Here is a 20,837-nt window from a genome sequence, read left to right on the forward strand (position 1 = left end):
CGTAAGGGGGAACTACTTGAGGTGGTGAGCAGACTTGCCACCAGGTGTCATGAGGGTAAGCTCTGCACGCTGGCGACCAGGCCCGCGGTTACCTTTTTTTTTCCGCTAGATGTCGGGGATGAGTCTGTCGTACCCGGGAGAAGGTTTTTGCATCAGGTCATCGTCCCGTCCGGTCACTGCTCTTAGCTTAGATTCTCAGAACTAAAGTGAGGAGGAGAGAGAGGAAGGGGGGGCAGAAATAGCCACTAAGGTGGGAACGCAGCTCCACTGGAGACTGCTTCGTGACGAGACATGCTTTTCTCAGCAGGCCTCTACAAGGTAGCAGCTTGCAGCCCAGGAGCTGCTCAAAGCAGTTTTTGTCATGCAGGGAATTAAAATTACAAACTCGGGGCGTGACTGCAGGCGAGAGAAATTTCAACCGGGCTGACCATGTCCACATTAGACAGCAAAATATCAGATTGGCCCCCCTGGGAAGGGGCTTCGGTCCACTGGCACCAAGTTTAAATCGGTGGCGTACACCGGCCTAACAAAAAGTAAATCACCCCCATTAACCACCAGATAAATTAAAAAAAATGGAAACCCCAAAAAATTTTAAAATTATAGAATAAATTAAAAAAAGTGACGAAATGCCTAATTTCCGGCACAAGGTAGCGGAGGGCTTACTTGAAGATGCAGGGGCCCGTCTGGGTGGGAGCAGGTAGCGGAGGTCTTACTTGAAGACGTAGGGGCCCGTCTGGGTGGGAGCAGGTAGTGGAGGGCTTACTTGAAGATGCAGGGGCCCGTCTGGGTGGGAACAGGTAGCGGAGGGCTTACTTGAAGACGCAGGGGCCCGTCTGGGTGGGAGCAGGTAGCGGAGGGCTTACTTGAAGACGTAGGGGCGCGTCTGGGTGGGAGCAGGTAGCGGAGGGCTTACTTGAAGATGCAGGGGCCCGTCTGGGTGGGAACAGGTAGCGGAGGGCTTACTTGAAGACGCAGGGGCCCGTCTGGGTGGGAGCAGGTAGCGGAGGGCTTACTTGAAGACGCAGGGGCCCGTCTGGGTGGGAGCAGGTAGCGGAGGGCTTACTTGAAGACGTAGGGGCGCGTCTGGGTGGGAGCAGGTAGCGGAGGGCTTACTTGAAGATGTAGGGGCCCGTCTGGGTGGGAGCAGGTAGCGGAGGGCTTACTTGAAGATGCAGGGGCGCGTCTGGGTGGGAGCAGGTAGCGGAGGGCTTACTTGAAGATGCAGGGGCCCGTCTGGGTGGGAGCAGGTAGCGGAGGGCTTACTTGAAGACGTAGGGGCGCGTCTGGGTGGGAGCAGGTAGCGGAGGGCTTACTTGAAGACGTAGGGGCCCATCTGAACGAGCCGCGGCTTGCTGCCCTCAATCTCCAGGTCCTCGGGGTTGGTCCAGTTGAAGAAGTAGAACTTGATGCTGATGGGCACCGGCGTGTCCTTCCACACGGAGTAGCTGGTCGAGGAGGGCGACAGGTACAGCTCCTGCAAGCACACTCTGCGCTACTTCCTCGTGCTCCACTGGGACCTGCACACAGCTGGCCTGCACCGTCGGTAGTCGGTACTGCCCACCACTGTTGCACCACGCCCTGCACGCCGGGCACGAAAACTAAATTAAGCGGGATGCTGCCTATCTCAAGTTGGTAGAAGGCATGAAATCCACCCGGGTTTGGTGTGAAGGAAGCAAAACAAAAAAAAGTTTAATATTCGCTAGAGGACAATAATTATTTATTGCCAAAGCGCCCACCTAATTTTCAGCCGTCTCGGCCGCCATTTTGAATATCAGTATTTATTGAGCTATAAAATCGGAAACGATTCCCAAATTTATAAAAAAAAATCAGCAATTAATAAATCGATTGATTCATTCGATTACAGTTTTATAAAACTGGAAATTACTCTTTACTATGAATATTTAGTTAACGAAATATATTCCGACTATATATCTGCCGAGCGAATTTAATTTACATACCTCAGCAACAAGTTTTAGTCTCCAGGTAAAATTAAGTTAAAATACTTCACTCTAATATCCCCGTATGGCTGTTACTCCTGTGATTGTAAAAGTCTCAGAACGCTTTTTGTTAATTAAAGTAAGAACGTAACCTCACACACAGTATACAGCCAATAACAAAATAATACATTGGACATTTTTTGACAGTTTGTTGGAACCCAAAAAGAAAATTTCTCATGACATATATTACCATATAAAGCCATGTTGTTTTAGCAGAAATTAAATCAATCCTCAGTTGACCTTATGTTATCTGGGTGTACAATTATAAGGATATATAAGCGTCATTGCTTATGCGAGCGGCTTATATATTAACTTAAACCGCTAGCCCAGGCGGAATACGAACCCGCTACCTCTTGCACCATAAGTTGGCGTTCTACCGAGTGCACAATGATATCCAGCTTCAGTATACTTTTAAACTACGTTTATTAAATGAAAAAATGAACATACATAACTAAAAAAAAAAAAAAAAAACACAGCTAAACCAAATTTAGAATTTAACCCCTTGTTAAATCCGTATGGGAAATAAGTTCTCGCCTCAAAGTGTGAAGAAACACATTGAAACATTGAAACGGCTAAATATAGCAGCTATATGATTAATTTTACATTTTCAAATCCTATTCGCATTGGGGAAGAAACTAACACCAACATATTTCAAATTATTTCTTCGACACAACTGAACCACGTTAAAGAGAAATGTATTACTCAAAAATTAAACTGTATTGCTTCACGTATTGTTTCATGTTATGCCATTTCCAGTTAACCCAGCATATTAGTATACATTCGCCTAGCCCTCATACATATCATCAACACTACTTGTTGTTATTCTGTTCATCCACATGCATATCGCAGCTTTCGCGTGTTTGTTTCGTTTCCGCGGGCGAGAAGCCCGAGGTTTATCAGGAATTTGTTATTCCATCAGTAATTTAGTATTTTAACAAAAAAATACAAACTCGAGAATCTTAATACACAAACTAATAATTTATTTCCGCAAACTTTACTTAATTTATTCCGATTGATTCTCACTCCGTCACTTGAACATTGACAAGTTTTTTTGTGAAGAATCTCCAAGGCCAGACTCCAGCCTGCTGAAGAAGGAAGCGGGGGAGGGGGGGGGGGGGGTTGGGATCATTCACGCGGCCTAGCGGCAGTGGGTGCGTGCAACACAGGCTCAAATACCGTGCAGTCAGAGATAAGTGTGTTGTAGGCAATTAAAATTTAAGAAATTCAGTGTTGCGAAACTAGATATTATTTTTTGTGTGGCAAATTACTAACCAATCAGATCAAAATTTTATTTTACACATTAAGTATCAGGCTAGCATCTAACTTGATCTGAAAATTTTCCAGTTGAGACATTAATTATTATGGTTTAAACAAAATATTAATGCCTGATTCAAGTGACACTCAGACTACAAGTTTGTGGCAATTGATTCAACGCTTTCTTAATAAGTTATTTTTTTTGTGCAGACTGTACAGATCACAAGTAAAATTTATTAAGGAAAAAATTAATTGTTAATTAAAAACCTGTTGCTCAAACACCCGAAATTATCAACTCTGAATTGAAATATTCTGCGAACTCTCCATCTTAAACAACTACAATTTTAAAGCGTCCATATACAACTATATTACATAGGAAAAAAAACAAACAAAATCTGTAAAATATTACCCTAAACTTCCGTCCTCGATACGCAAGCACTCAATGCATTTCCGTTGCTCACTAAAATTTCATCCTCAATGCGCTTAAATAAGCATTACTTCAAGAAATCACTTCAAATATTAGAACATGTTATAAAATGTGAAACACTAATTCTGGAGCCAATGTCTGGCGCATGGCTGGTGTTGCTATTGAGAAGTGCACCTGCCTGCACCTACACACGATGTTGTTGACCTTGGATTGCTACTCGGAGCGCCAGTGAGTTCCTGGTCTTATAGAAGGCAAGGCAAGAATATAACTTTTTATATACAGGTATATGTTGAGACTATAACTATTTTTTTCTTATTTATAATAAAACGATAAAATAAAATGTATTTTTATTTGCAACGTAGTTACAAAAAATTGTTAAATAAAAACTATTAAAAATAATAAATAAACAATAAATTTTAATAATAAAACAACCAGTTATATCAATACACGTCAGCAATTTTCAAAGATACAAAAATAAATATTATTCAGAACATATAAAAACTTACAGCTGTTAAACTTTACCCAAACCACAACAATCACGCATGCACACACAGCAAATTTACACGAAGCTGTATAAAATTATAGTATTCTCCACCAAGACGTACCAGTTAAAAATGCCTTTGCATACTTTTAAATTTTTAAATTATTTTTGTAAGTATTGTTGCCTTAAGTATTGGTTCTTCAAGTGCATTCGAAAAGCACTGCAGCTGCGGAGTTTGAGCTATAGCACGCGCTGGAGTGATGGACAGTAACTAACAAATACAAGTTTCTCTTGCAATGATGGTGGTGCGGGAATATAGAAAATAAAATAATACGTCATTTAACTGAAGTTATACTTCTTTAGGTGCGTTCGGCATGTAACCAAATGCGAGCGCACACTGCAACGGAAATGTAACAAGTTAAAGTCCAGTGCGCATGGGCGGTCCCGCTATTCCCCGAGCTGAAGCCAAGATGGCGGACCTGTGTGTGAGCGCATGCACCAGTAGGCATAGTTCCTTTCACGAACATAAAAGGGGGGGGGGGGGGTTACCGACTGTAGCGGTGTGCCAAATAAAACTCCACATTTTTCAAGTTTAATACCTATAGCCGAGAAATAATCGCCAATTAAAAACTTTTCTAATTTATTACCCACTAAAAATGTATTACAACGAAAATTACGTTTAGGATATTTACAATTTTTTTTGGTTCATCTTTGAAATTACGAACGCTGCACTATCTTTTCGTTTATTCTCTAACAAAAGGTTCCAATCCAAAAGGTACATGTAAAAATCTAAATATTGGAGTTGCGTTGAAATAAGAAAGTGTAACTTAATCGTGTGTATGGCCTACATAAGTAAACACAAATTTGTATTATAGTACTTTAATAGAAGAACGCTGGCTGTGTAGCTTTCATATTTCGATTCTCAGACCGAAAGGTTGTCATGGCAACGAGAAGCGTGGGTTATAAATGTAAATTAAGAAATAAGTGTATGCATTCATTTAGATTTTGCAGTTATCGCAAATTGTTTGCTTATTCGTCCCTATATTATTATGAAAAAAAAACAAAAAAAAACAGGAGCGTACGCATAATTTCATTTCCTAATTGGGGGGGGGGGGGGGGGGGGGGGAGTGGGAGATAGAACCATCTTTCCCGTTTTTTGTTTTGAAATTCTTTCCATTTGTTGGTGGGAATGATGGATGTCTTAGAATTTACGCACGCCTGTGTAGAAAAACGTACAAAAAACAAATCACAGGATAATTATATCCACGTCAAGAATTAAAGTATGTGCCGCAGGATCATCATAATTTGAATAATGTTCTGTCCTCGTGCATAAAGGGACTTTCACTATCACAGACAGCCTTGAAGAAATGATTTTAAGTTCAGTTTTATCGCTTCGACCATGAATACTTGATAGACTGATAGGCTCCGTATACGGTACGTGAAAACACGTTTATTGCGAAAACGCGCAACCTTACACTCACATAGCAATTTACGATTATTTTTTTCCTCCGTTTTGTTTTGTATAACGGTCCTTCATTTCTTGAATCCAATGAAAATCATGTTTTATTTAAAGAGAACATGCATAATTAAGCGTTTTAACATTCCATTGGTGGATGCGTATTCAGTCTACAAGAGATTCGCAATGTCTTTGCTACTGGAAAGTTTTTAATTCAAATGAATGAAAACCTTGACTAAAGACACAATTACTTTTAACACAAAATATTAGGTACAAGGTATTTTAAAATAGCCTCTCTCTATTCGCTCATAGGGACACCACTAAGAGGCGTTCTAAAACCAGAGTAACAATATCAATTAATAACATTTCCCCCCCCCCTCAAAAATAGCTTTTGTCAGCTTGTGAACTTCTCGTTTGTTCAGCAAGGATAGAGTTCTAGCGCAAGCCAGAATTTTTTTTTTTTTTTTTTTGCGATTCACTGATATTGATTAAGGAATACATGCGTTAATTTTCTCCATGTGCTCCTGATTATTCTTGCCAACATTATGTTGATTTTCATCATGTGATTCTGATTAATCCTGTCTGTTTGTTGGTTTATCCAAGTTGGTGGTCTCCATGTCATTCTGATTATTCCTGAGAAATCTATCTCTCAATAAATTTTTTTCATGATGAAACAGGCAATTTTATTCAGAGTTTCGCTTACTTAGTGAATTCCTGTTAACAAATTAGCACTTACAAAATTGTTTTTATAATGTGGATATCAGACGAAAAAAAGTCATTCCTCAGACGATTACTGTGCCTCGGAACAGCTAATAAACACTATCAGTTGGACTTCATACCTAAAAATAGTTAAATACTATGCCTTAAGATGGCTGAGAAACACTATCATGCAAGACGAACTTCCTTCTCCTTGATATATAGCGAAGTCCTCCTCCTCTTGCGATCAAAAGTGAGCATCCCGCATCCCACACGAAAAAAAAAAATATTTACCGCAACACACCACGTGGCAACATCTGTTGTTGGAAAACGGAACTACTTGGCCAAGAGTCTTTCAAAATTTCAAATTAACTCTCGCTGATGAAATATTAAAAATTCTATTTAAGTGAACCATCCAATTTAAAACTCTCAAGTGTGCATCTGGTATTAGTCGCAGAAGCTAACATGGATCCTGATCAGTTGCCTGTAGGTGTATCGGGTGGGTACTGCTGTGGTTACAGCAGCAAGGCATTTGTCCTGAGAAGGAATGCTAGGTAACACTAGAAGAATGAATCTGTTAAAAACTCACTACGCAAAATGATAAGTTGTATTCTGTGTAGCAAGTCGTCTACGCAAAGAGAGAACTTTTAGAGTAGAGCCCACTTACAAGATACAGGACAACGATGGCGCTACTATTCTACAGAGGGATGTGCTGCATGACAATAATTTTCCCTTATCTTGAACTTTATTATGTTCATAACTCTTCCGAAATCGACCGAGAACTTAAATTGAAGTGCATTGATGATTTAAGGAAGACTGAACATAATGGAAGTATCATTACCATGAAATGTGAGAATACATTCAAGCCCATCTCAAGAAGACCCTTCAGGAAGTTTGTAGACGATGAGAAAGCTTCGACATCATCGATTTTGAATTCTTACAGTAATCCTGGTGAAGATGCTGACTTATACTATGATGGCGATAGTGACTTTGAGGCTGGTGACAAGAACAAACACTACGATGAAGCACCTAAAGCTAGTATGTTCGAAGATGAAACCCTGAGACCAAAACGATGGAAACGTCGTGATAAAATAAATTATTCTGATAAAGCTTACGATGATCACTGGGATGATATTGATCTTAAAAATATTAAAAACAAACATTCAGGAAGATGACAGCAACAGAAGAAATCGAAAAAGAAGATCCTAACATATTGGTAGATCGTCTGAGACTACTGATGGGTTCGCTCAGGGCAGGAAACCACTCGCATCTTAACGAAGTAGCCTTCATACTCAAAGAACTGAGGGAAGCTGGCTACATACAATAATAAATTGTTTTGCCTATATTTGTATAACATTAAAAACAAAATTATATTTTAGATTTGAAAAATAAATGTTTTATTTCTCGAATTCTGATTTGTAACTAAGACTGAGTTCTTGTAATACAGCTTCCATTTTTTTAATGTGCTTTCAAATGCGTTTCCTTTTCCTAAATCTGCTTCCAAATGTGCTTCCCATTTTTAACGCGCTTCCTTTTTTTTTAAAATGCTTCCAAATGTGCTTTCTTTTTGACGAACGTGCTTCCAAATGTTCTTCTTTTTTTTTGGAATGTGCTTCCAAATTCGCTTCCTGTTTGTTGAATGAGCTTCAAAATGTGCTTCATTTTATCTAATGTGCTTCCAAATGCGCTTCCATATTTCAAATGTGCTTCCAAATGTGGTTACTTTTTTGAATTTGCTTCCAAAAGGGCTTCTTTTTTAAATTTGTTTCTTCTTTTTTTTTGAATGTGCATACACAAGACAGTGGTCAGGCCATGATTGTCCTCGTGGTTCGTAGATGCACGTGTGTACTGAGGCAGTCAATAAAAAAAATATTTTGGAATGATTATTTTGTTCTCGTGTGCCATCTATACAATACCTATTCGGCAATGTCAATATATCTGAAACAGTATTTAAAGAAACTGACATGAAGAAGAGCGTATCGGGTTGCCGGCTGTGGCAGCAGGTCTCCACGTGATGAGCGCGCGGTTAGACGTCTGGCCGCTACGCTCTACGCTCTACGCTCTACGCTCTACGCTCTACAGCACCAGCACACCGTCGCGGCTATGCGAGGTGGGGAAGCCTATGATGCACATTATATATTGCACAGACCCGAATACTCCTCGTTCTAGCTCCCTAACGATCCTGGCGACTCAAACAGCCATGCACTGCTTGGCTGACGGGCATACAGCAGGCGGTTGCCTACCCTAATGTCTACACAGTGCGAACAGGTGAATGTTCCACTGTTATTTCAAACTGGTTCAGATTTGCGGAAATGCCATTTAACATGATACCAATCTCCTTAGTGGCGAGATCATTCATGTTCGAAGGTTCAGCACCACAACAGATGCACGTTTACAGGCCAGGAACCCATGTCGCCGCGAGCAATACTTCAGCTAATGTATTCCCCGCGAAGCGCGTGTGAGCTTTATTAAGAGGTTCCAACACTGCCGGAACTTTAATAACAGGTTGGCTCGCCTCTATTAGGAATCTCGCCTCTAATAGGAAGCTCGCCTGGCCGGCAGGCTTCAAGGTCAAGGTGGAGCAGCACTCCGCGAGAGAGGTGTGAGGCCGGAAGAAAACAATACTGCGCTTGGAACACTTCTCAGCAGACTCCGCTTAGGTTGTCTGTAACATTTTCGAGTGGCGTTCAGCCTATTGCCAGTCATTGCAATTATTCAGGTTTATTGATGGGTGCTTGGTATATCAACTTATTATTAGTTTGGCTAAAAATTACAGTTATGTTTCAAAATATAGTTTTCAATTAATTACTAATTGCAACATTTTAAGAGCTGTGATGAAACATCACCAGTAACTCTAGGTAAGTGTGCATACGCACTGGTCTTAAAAAATTGAATGAAACTAATTATTTATTAATCAGATTTTACTTAACGAACCTTTCTGTTATTCTAACGAAAATTTACGTAAATTTTCCAAGGCTTTTTATAGCTTTTAAATACTTAAATATGTATTCTATGAATTTTTTAACCTTAAAAACCTATAATACTTAAAGACGTTACATTAGAGGTGCATTATTTAATCAGTGAAAAATTAAATAAGTTTTAATTATTTATCAATAATATATTTACAAATCATAAATCTTTTAACCAAAGTCGCTAGAATTACAGCTTCAAAATAATTATGGCACAATAATAAAAATAACCTGATAAATCTGTTAATCAGTGGCTTTATATATAAACTGATAAGGTTTTTTTCCTCCAAACGTTATAATGTGTTTGTTCAGGTTGATGGCGAGTGTTGGTGAGTTGATGTAGTAACATACGTTAATGAACTAAAAATGGTTTGCGAGAAAATGAGTTATTTATGGATTTTAGATGAAATAATAATGACATTAGTAATGGTAAATATTTGTTTAACACTAGGCAGAGGAGCTGAGGAGATAGTATGCTAATTAGCAAAGGGAAAAAATCGTCAAAACAGCCATTCAAAACGACTTAGCAGCCACTCGGAAAGGCTAAGAAATCCCATTTTTGAGGGAAAATTCCCTTTTCGAAAAAATCACTTTTCCAGGGAATTTTTTTTTTGTTTCCCAAATATTACAATAGCTTTAAAAATCCCCAAAGTGGTTAGAAACTCCACCTGCCAGCCACCCCATAAGAAAACCCAAACCGGCTTGAAAACTCCCCTAAAGGACCCTTTAAACTGACCTTAAGTAGTACCAAGAAATACTTTTTCGAGGGACAATTGCCCATCGTAAAACAAAAAAAAACTTCAAAAGTCCACTAAATAGCTTGAAAACACACCTATATGAAACCAGTATGCGTTTGATATCATCTTGGCCATAATTTTTAATAAAAATAATGACGCGTAAAAATAATTAAAAAATAAACTGAACAGCAATAACAGCGCAATAACAACATGATATACATCACCGTGGTCATAGTCTAAGGCTCAAATCCCACCGACAGAAATTTAATAAAAAATTATCAAAAAAATTATTGAAAAATATTTTTAAAAATTATTTATTTTCTTTTATATATTATAAAACACTTTTAATAACAACGTTAATGCTCCATTGAGCTTGTAGTCTCCGGTTTATACTCGTTGAGACCAATGTAATGAAACCGTTATAGCAAATATAAAAATCTTTTAAATGAAAAATTACATATGCAATGGACCCTCGGAGTTTCCTGGGCCTGTTTTTTTTTATCGGAAGTTCATACCAAATTTTTCTCAGATTGCTAAACCTCTTTCACTTAGAGGCACATGCACATCAGACATCACGCTGGTATGAACCGCTCCAAGCGACCGCCAATGACAGCGCAGAGCGGGGCTGACGGACCAATCAGGGCCTCGCAGACATCCTGCCGGCGGCTCTCAGACGAGCCTTGGAGGACAAGGTCGCAGTCGGCGCGTGACCGCAGTGCAGATGGCCGAGTTACAGTCCACTTGAAGTCACTCCGAGCAGCTACTTCTCTCTGCTCCATTACCTTTCTGCCAGCCGACGTCACGTCACGAGAACAATAGCCGTTATTACCGCCGCGCCGGTTGAACAGCGTACCAGTAGCGATGGATTTATTTTTTGACGTGATAACGTCTTATAAATCGATGAACGCCGGCATGCACGCACGAAAAAGCATGACTCATTGTCACGTTCCGCCCGAGCCGAGCGTGCAAGAACCGGCCAACCACCGTGCGAGAAAATCTTCTATAATATCAAACAGGTTAAGGCGGGCTTTTTAAAAGCAGCAATTAAAAAAAAAATTGATTTATTTAGTCCAATTTTGTCATTTCACATTTACAATTTATTGACATTGATTTTATTTCAGTTTATTTCTATAACTAATTGTTCGTGATTATATTTAAACAAATCATTTAAATTATATTTGCAAAAACTGTAAATAATATTTGAAAATTAAAAAAAGTATGCAATTTTTCTTTAATGTTTTCTTATGACGTTATCACATAAAATTATCGTCCGTAAACCGGCTTCACAGACAACCTCCTTTTTTTTTAAGTGGTCAATGTTGTAGTCTATGAAGAGTTATTTCAAACTCAAGTTTTCAGAATTTGCAGATGTTTGAAAAAAAATACACATGTCAAATGGTTGATGTGATAAACAATTTAGTTTCATTCAATTACCTCGTGTTGCAGGATATAATTATTTTATAACGCATTACAATCATGCTAGATTAATGTTCCGAGTCTCTGTCATTTGGTTTTCATGTTTTGCGAAGTAGCGCGTTGAAAGAAGGGAAAAAGATTCTATAATGCCACGTGGAAGAGCATAAACGTAGAGCAACAGGATGTTGAGCAATAGTTAATCAGGTAATCAGAACAGAATTCTTTCGCAACAATTAACAATTGAAGAGAGATAAGCGAAATCACTGTAGCCATTGAGACCTGCTAAAAACAAATAATTGGATTTGACTCTCCTGTAGAGTAAGTGCCAGGTTATGCAATTACATTATGAATTTAAATTTTGAATATTTCAGAACTATTAATATTTTGGAAGCTCGAATTTCTTAACTGTGCTTAAAATTTATACGCGTGTGCCATAAAAACTAAATTATATCTTAAATAAATCGAGACAATTTTTTTTTCATTAATGTGAAATAATATCAACCATAAAATTATGAAGAAAGTAAAAATATAATTCGTCCAATAGCTAACCCTTTCTTACAGTGTTCAGAAATTACGGCTCTTTCATAACGAAACAAATTAGAAGAGACGTACTTCTGTATCACAATTGAAATAAGGCTTTAGCGTATAATGAACGATATCACATTAGGCTTATTTTACGGACATTTATTTAAACATTTGTTTTGATCTCATTTTAACAACAAGCTCTGCACGTCTTAACATTAATATTAGGGTTACTTTAATAATTGATTTTATTTCAGATGAGTTTTCACGGTTTAATTCAAATTTATGCTGTAAGAAAAGATTACAAAACCATTCATAATTATAAACCGCGCAACCTACACATTAAGTCTGTTTCGAGGGTTTTACCACTCTTAGCTCACTAGGATGCAATAAACATTCTTTCTAATAAAGACTTATCCAAAATCAATGAAAGCCGCAACTACACGCAAATTTTCCTATAATATATTTGCCAAACACCAAAAAGCTTTGCCATACTACGATTATGACAAAAAGAAAAGTGTTTAAGTTAAATAAAAAGAACATTGAAAAAGTGCAACCTTTACCTCTTAATTACTAGTTGTTTTTGGAGGATAAAACTGCAAGCGGCTCGTGAATAATCGTTGTCATGCTTTCAGACCACGTCACGGGCTTCGAATGACGTGTGATGTTTTACGAAGTCATTGCAGTGGCATTTATATCAATTTTGATATTATTTCATTTGATCTTGGTCCTATTTACAACAAAAAATTACTCTATAACTCAAGGATGTTGTGGGGAGGATTTTTCAGGGCCAAAATAGAAACCATTCGATTGTTTGCACGGAGTGTTTCCTTGAAGCCATGCACAACCAGCCCAGGCAGACAAAGACTGCAGCCAGGAGTGTCCAGACTGAGGTACTAGGGACTGCTGCTTTCTGAGTCTGCGGTACTAGGGACTGCTGCTTTCTGAGTATGCGGTACTAGGGACTGCTTCTTTCTGAGTATGCGGTACTAGGGACTGCTTCTTTCTGAGTTTGCGGTACTAGGGACTGCTTCTTTCTGAGTTTGCGGTACTAGGGACTGCTTCTTTCTGAGTTTGCGGTACTAGGGACTGCTTCTTTCTGAGTCCGCGATACTAGGGACTGCTTCTTTCTGAGTCTGCGGTACTAGGGACTGCTTCTTTCTGAGTTTGCGGTACTAGGGACTGCTGCTTTCTGAGTTTGCGATACTAGGGACTGCTGCTTTCTGAGTCTGCGGTACTAGGGACTGCTGCTTTCTGAGTCTGCGGTACTAGGGACTGCTTCTTTCTGAGTCTGCAGTACTAGGGACTGCTTCTTTCTGAGTCTGCGGTACTAGGGACTGCTTCTTTCTGAGTTTGCGGTACTAGGGACTGCTGCTTTCTGAGTCTGCGGTACTAGGGACTGCTTCTTTCCTGAGTCTGCGATACTAGGGACTGCTTCTTTCCTGAGTCTGCGATACTAGGGACTGCTTCTTTCTGAGTCTGCGGTACTAGGGACTGCTTCTTTCTGAGTCTGCGATACTAGGGACTGCTTTTTTCTGAGTCTGCGGTACTAGGGACTGCTTCTTTCTGAGTCTGCGGTACCAGGGACTGCTTCTTTCTGAGTCTGCGGTACCAGGGACTGCTTCTTTCTGAGTCTGCGGTACCAGGGACTGCTTCTTTCTGAGTCTGCGGTACCAGGGACTGCTTCTTTCTGAGTCTGCGGTACTAGGGACTGCTTCTTTCTGAGTCTGCGATACTAGGGACTGCTTTTTTCTGAGTCTGCGGTACTAGGGACTGCTTCTTTCTGAGTCTGCGGTACCAGGGACTGCTTCTTTCTGAGTCTGCGGTACCAGGGACTGCTTCTTTCTGAGTCTGCGGTACCAGGGACTGCTTCTTTCTGAGTCTGCGGTACCAGGGACTGCTTCTTTCTGAGTCTGCGGTACCAGGGACTGCTTCTTTCTGATTCTGCGGTACCAGGGACTGCTTCTTTCTGAGTTTGCGGTACAAGGGACTGCTTCTTTCTGAGTCCGCGGTACTAGGGACTGCTTCTTTCTGAGTCTGCGGTACTAGGGACTGCTTCTTTCTGAGTCTGCGGTACTAGGGACTGCTTCTTTCTGAGTCTGCGGTACTAGGGACTGCTTCTTTCTGAGTATGTGGTACTAGGGACTGCTTCTTTCTGAGTCTGCGGTACTAGGGACTGCTTCTTTCTGAGTCCGCGATACTAGGGACTGCTTCTTTCTGAGTCTGCGGTACTAGGAACTGCTTCTTTCTGAGTTTGCGGTACTAGGGACTGCTTCTTTCTGAGTCTGCGGTAGTAGGGACTGCTTCTTTCTGAGTCTGCGGTACTAGGGACTGCTTCTTTCTGAGTCTGCGGTACTAGGGACTGCTTCTTTCTGAGTCTGCGGTACTAGGGACTACTTCTTTCTGAGTCTGCGGTACTAGGGACTGCTTCTTTCCTGAGTCTGCGATACTAGGGACTGCTTCTTTCCTGAGTCTGCGATACTAGGGACTGCTTCTTTCCTGAGTCTGCGATACTAGGGACTGCTTCTTTCCTGAGTCTGCGATACTAGGGACTGCTTCTTTCCTGAGTCTGCGAAACTAGGGACTGCTTCTTTCCTGAGTCTGCGAAACTAGGGACTGCTTCTTTCCTGAGTCTGCGAAACTAGGGACTGCTTCTTTCTGAGTCTGCGGTACTAGGGACTGCTTCTTTCTGAGTCTGCGGTACTAGGGACTGCTTCTTTCTGAGTCTGCGGTACTAGGGACTGCTTCTTTCTGAGTCTGCGGTACTAGGGACTGCTTCTTTCTGAGTCTGCGGTACTAGGGACTGCTTCTTTCTGAGTCTGCGGTACTAGGGACTGCTTCTTTCTGAGTCTGCGGTACTAGGGACTGCTTCTTTCTGAGTCTGCGGTACTAGGGACTGCTTCTTTCTGAGTCTGCGGTACTAGGGACTGCTTCTTTCTGAGTCTGCGGTACCAGGGACTGCTTCTTTCTGAGTCTGCGGTACCAGGGACTGCTTCTTTCTGAGTCTGCGGTACCAGGGACTGCTTCTTTCTGAGTCTGCGGTACCAGGGACTGCTTCTTTCTGAGTCTGCGGTACCAGGGACTGCTTCTTTCTGAGTCTGCGGTACCAGGGACTGCTTCTTTCTGAGTCTGCGGTACCAGGGACTGCTTCTTTCTGAGTCTGCGGTACCAGGGACTGCTTCTTTCTGAGTCTGCGGTACTAGGGACTGCTTCTTTCTGAGTCTGCGGTACCAGGGACTGCTTCTTTCTGAGTCTGCGGTACCAGGGACTGCTTCTTTGTGAGTCTGCGGTACCAGGGACTGCTTCTTTCTGAGTCTGCGGTACCAGGGACTGCTTCTTTCTGAGTCTGCGGTACTAGGGACTGCTTCTTTCTGAGTCTGCGGTACTAGGGACTGCTTCTTTTTGAGTCTGCGGTACCAGGGACTGCTTCTTTCTGAGTCTGCGGTACTAGGGACTGCTTCTTTCTCCGTCTGCGGGTTTGTTTCCAGAAAATGCATGCCGCCATTCCGCAATAGCTTTTTTGGGTTCATTAGCTTTAAAAACCAACCAGATTCCACTGTATGAAATATTACTTCTGCGCTTTAGGACGTAACAAAAACGATATAGAGTAAAAGGTCAATCAGTAGAATTAAACGTTACGGATTTATTCATAATATACTTTTGTTTGCTTTTAATGAATAAGAATATTCCATGGCGGAAGTAGCTAACATGTCACGCCATGTGGTGAGGGTTGTAAGTTCGATCCCAATGACTAAGACGACTCACACTCATGCACACTGAGTGATATTCAAGAGGTGTGACGACCAGTATTGTTCTGTAGGTCCTGTCACCTTAAGCACTTGTTCTCAACCATTTGACGTAAATACTTGTCATTGACTTTATTTTGCAACATTAAATATGGCTAGTTACATTTACTTTTATTTAGCACAGTTTGAGAATCTGAGAGGTTATGTTTCTATGATCGTTTTAAATATATGTGAAGCAAACATTTTATTTTCTTTATTTTTCCAAAAGGTTTATTAATGAATTAAGATTGGAAGTTGTTGACGACATGAAAGTCATTAAACGCGGATGAGGAACGGAACCGTGGGACAGAGCAGCGACGAAGTGTTGTTAGCGGGGAAGCGGAAGCATCCCGAGAAAAACCAATAGCTTGAAGCAACGACCTCCACTTTTCATTCGTGAACTTGACCCCACTGTAAATTCGTCTCGGAGGAAGGTTGGGAATCTAAACATTTGGGACTTTTTGGGTGAGAAACTGATCGCGAAAGACAGCGGATTTAAAGTTCTTCAATGAACTTTCAAAATGTGCTACATCAAAGCAAATGAAACATTTACGATTATGGAACTCATGCTGCAGCACATGGCTGGCGAGAGTGCAAATGGTGCAATAGTTTGGTGGTGACAGAGAGAGAAGATCCAGCTCCGCCACAGTCGGGTCGGTCGGCGAGGGACGTCTATTAGCATCCATCAGTGACTCCCTCCCCTCAGAGCTGACTGGCCCAGACAGGAGCCCGCCGGAGAGCTGACCCCGGCACTTGTCAGTCAGTCAGTCGAGTCTCTGCAGTTTCAGTCCGACTGGTCGGGAGCCAGCACGGAGGACATCTGTTCAACTGGTCACAGGAGATTTAAAAACGGCGATTTTACTCATTAGTGAACTTACACGAAGATAGTAAAAAAAAAAAAAATAGTTCTGTATGAAATATATGGATATTCATATTTTATATGTACTTAACTAAAACTGTTATTATGTCTATTATTTCAAGTTACATGATTTAAGGAACAATTTATTTATTATGGTCATATTTTATTACATAAGTAACTCCCTCTTTGTAAGCTATAACCATTCATAGATATCAGGGACATCAGTCATGGATGGATTCGCTGTAGTAAATAATTCAATCAGCTTACTTTATCTCCAAACGTTCGCACGAAAAGCTATAATTTTACGACATAAAAATGCGCGGTTTGACGCTTCGTTGCCTGGTCTTGCATTTTATTGGCTGTAAAGCAATTAGCATCTACTCCTTCGGGCATTTCTTGACCCTTGAGCTGTTCAAAGCTTCTCCGTCGGGCAGTTTCCAGGCTGTTGGGCTGATCACAGCTTCTCCAACAAGCACAAGTCAGTGATATTACCGGTTCACGTGCCAGTGCATCCGGCGACCAGTTTCAAGGACACTTGCCGAGCCAGACGCCCCCCCCCCCCCCTCGATGCACCGAGTATACTAACTGCTCAGGTGAACTGTGCACTTGCACCAAGTATACTGACTGTTCTGACGAGCTGTGTCCTTGACCAAATACACAGAATGCTCAGGTGAGCTGTATGCTTGTCCAAGTATACTAACTGTTCAGGCGAGCTGTGAGCTTGACCCAAGTACATGACTGCTCTACATGTATACTACTTCTACACGGATGTAATATTCACACTTTTTTAAATATTACTTTAACTGTTAATTATTTCGAACCATTTTCATAAGTAACCGAGTGCTACATTTATTTCCTCCTGTAAAATAATAATTGTTGTTTGCATTAAATTATTTTCTTTTACAAGATTATACCTTTAATAACACTGTCAACTTCTCTCTGTTCGATTACCTTTTTACCAGTACACGTCGCGCACGATTGAGTAAACATTCAACTGAGGCAGGAGTCTTCTTCTTTTATTCAGCGGTCAGGCAGTAGGCGGTGTGCTACGTGAGTTTCCTCTGTACTGATGACATTCTGTTCCGAGGAGTAGTTCAGCTGACGCGATGTTCGCGTTGTGCTTGAATCCTGCCCTTGTGCAATGGCGCGTCATTCTTGTGATCTTCGGACTGTGGCCGTCCTCGTCAACAGCCGAGTCCCCCCTCCGCTCCCTCGACCACGGACCTGGCGGGATGGACTGCTTGTGGTTATCGCCTTAGTTCACTGGGGGGGCAGCCTTCTTTTCACAGACGAGAGAGCCAAACGTCCGATCGTGCATCTTCGGTTTTTTTCGTTCATTGTAAATAAATATGGAGGTGTTGATAAAAGGATACTAATGGTCAATTAGGTTAAGTTAGCTACATTATAAATACTTTAAAACATTGTGGATGGTTGATTTGGTTAGGATAGCTACATTAAAGATACGGAAAAAAACATGAACTTCGGGGAACTTCGGGTTTTGGCTCTCTCGTCTTTGAAAAGAAGGCTGCCCGTTCACTTGGGGGGGGGGGGGAGATGGTATGGGTCTGCGTTCCCCCCCCCCCCCCCCCCCCCCCCCCCCCCATTCCTTGTGGAAGTGTAGAAGTGGCTATTGTACCGCTCTGATGCGTCCCACTGGCTCCAGTCTGGCCCCAGCCAAGACGTGTACAGCTGAGTTCCTTACGGTTCATACTGCCTGTACAGCCACACTGCCTGTACAGCCACACTGCCTGTACGGCCACACTGCCTGTACGGCCACACTGCCTGTACGGCCACACTGCCTGTACCGCTCTCAGCTATGCCTCCACGGCTCAGGTACTGAGGAGTATCGATGCCGTAGGCTTGTAGACTCAAATCACGTGCCTGCACGATCGCACGTACGCATTTATGTCACATCGCCTTGAAAAATGTTAAAAATTTTATGTGTAAGTGCACCAATTTTTATTTTATTTTTAATTTCATGCTTGTTTATAATCATTTACTTTTTTTTTAAGTGTTCGATAAATTTTTGAAACCGTCTTTCACTTAACTCACAACTGGTAGAACAAATTAATTATCAGTGGATTCTTAAGTTAAAGCATTGCAATGCGTTTATGCATGCCATTATTCACGATTAGGAGCTTTATCAGAGTTAAATGGCTTTTATGAGGGAATCATTACACATAAATTCTACAATTACTGTAGAGAAATTTCCTAGATCACAAGGAAAAAATATTGCGTTCTTTTGTGCGTCACACACATAGGATAATGTTTTGTTGTGGCCCGATTCTAAAAATATTTGCATGAACAAATGTCCATTTTTTAGTGTTCGAAAGAATACAAACAATGAAATGCATTGAAATGACTAAGAAACGTTTCATTAAAATTCCAGACAGGCTTTGTACCAGAATCCCGAAGTGAGTGTTCGTGTAGTGTTGATCCCTCCTGGTCCAAGTACACTTTGTTATCGAGAGCTGATAAGAGATTGGTCATGCTAGCACTGAGTCACTTATGTCGCAGTTTATCTTGCCGGAAACAATGTACACACAGTCATCACCCAGCTACTTTGCAAATCACAAGATGTTAAACAATTCCAATTAATTTAAAAATGCGTAAACTACGCGTGAACCAACTCCAGATGCTAAGGTAAAAATCCAAGTTAGGTAGCAGAAAATTTTCCAAAATTGCTGTTTCGGATTGGGCACTCACTCAAATCAAAAGGTCTTTTAACTAACATGATTTTCAAATTTTATTTCTTGCGAAATTCTCTAAAAATTAACGTAACAAAATTACTTTCTGTAGATTGTGAACTAAAATGTACAATCGCCGACCAAAAGTTCATAGCAATGCTTGTTTAATAATAACCCAAGTTAATTAAAAGTTAAAAAAAAATATTAACCAACTAAAATAAATACTACAATATTGCACAATGATTATGTGAAATGGATTATTACTATACTTAAACTGGTGCCAGTTGTGAACGAACAAGAGAGCTCGCAAAAGATTTTAACAATCGCCTAAATCACAATAAAAATACAATATTAAGATTGGATGAACACCTAAAGTTCTATATAAAAAAAGGTGTCTTTAAAGTCGGTTTACGGACGATAATTTTACATAACGTCGTAAGATTAAATTGCTGCTTTTAAAAAGCCCGCCTTTTACCTGTTTGATATTATAAAAGAATTTCTCGCACGGTGGTTGGCTGGTTCTTGTAAACTAGGCTCAGGCGGAACGTGACAATGAGTCATGCTTTTTCGTGCTTGCAGCCGGCGTTCATCGAATTACAAGACGTTATCATGTCAAAAAAGAAATCAACTTGTTTGCTGGGGGAGTGGCGCGCAATTTCAACGGCCGCTAAACTCGGTCGAATGCTTCTTTGCTACAGTCTACAACCTGACCAATCAGTTGAATGATTGCAAAAAAAATCTGTTTCGTCGACGGAGCGAGTTCAAGTCACGTTTACAAGATTCGCCTCCGAGTCCATGATTGGGAGGGAGTGCGTAACACACGTCTCGGAACTGCATCTCCGCGAATATCGTGACGCTTCCTTGACACCTGTCCGCATGCGCCAGCACCATCGCAAATCATCAATATAGATCTTAATAGTTTTCTTCTGGTTGAGCAGCAACACTCGGAAAGTCAGTAAATCCCGCCGAAAGGCATGTTCTGTCACAGTCTAGTGTTGAGCCAGGGGGAGAAACTCTAATTACCGAGACTGAGACCTAGTTTTTTTTGCAGTAGTTATGGGCCCGTCCGCTAGATAGTGGTTTTCATAATATATTGCTGACATAACTACATTAATTTATTAGGAGATGTAGTGTATAAGCTATTATCAGTGAAAATGCACTCTATTCAGGTAGCCACTAATTTTGTGGTGTGTAATACAATGAGTTTTTGCACCTCCTACTCCTTTATTTATTACATGACGGTTTATTACAAATCAGCATTAAGTATTTTCGCATCGATTAAATTGATTTTGCGCCGCCAAGGAGATAACTTAATATAACCAAAAAAAAAAAAAGTATTAACTAAAAAAAAAAACTTTGTATAAGAACCTCTATTCCGATTTGTTATTTGCTGGTAGTTATGTGCCCGACCAACAGATAGCGACACATGGTTTCAGTTTCCACTGTATGAGTCGCACTTGTTTATGTCCCTCCTTGTTCTGTGTGTTGAGCCAGACCGCCGCGCGGCCGAGCTAACGTGCTCCAGTTGCTGTGGAGTGTCGAGGCACGTTG

The 20,837-nt window shown here is 40.9% G+C and overlaps 1 protein-coding gene across 2 annotated transcripts in view; it reads right to left on the reverse strand.

Annotated features, from left to right (window-relative positions):
• The window catches only part of LOC134538532 (protein peste-like), a 155,158-nt gene that overhangs the window by 52,978 nt on the left and 81,343 nt on the right, over window positions 1-20,837 (reverse strand). For both annotated transcript variants that reach the window (XM_063379936.1, XM_063379937.1), the window contains exon 3: window positions 1,314-1,474. In XM_063379936.1, the coding sequence (XP_063236006.1) occupies window positions 1,314-1,474 (161 nt within the window). The remainder of the gene's footprint in view (window positions 1-1,313; window positions 1,475-20,837) is intronic.

This window comes from Bacillus rossius, chromosome 13 (genome assembly GCF_032445375.1).
Source record: "Bacillus rossius redtenbacheri isolate Brsri chromosome 13, Brsri_v3, whole genome shotgun sequence".
Classification (NCBI taxonomy): domain Eukaryota; kingdom Metazoa; phylum Arthropoda; class Insecta; order Phasmatodea; family Bacillidae; genus Bacillus; species Bacillus rossius.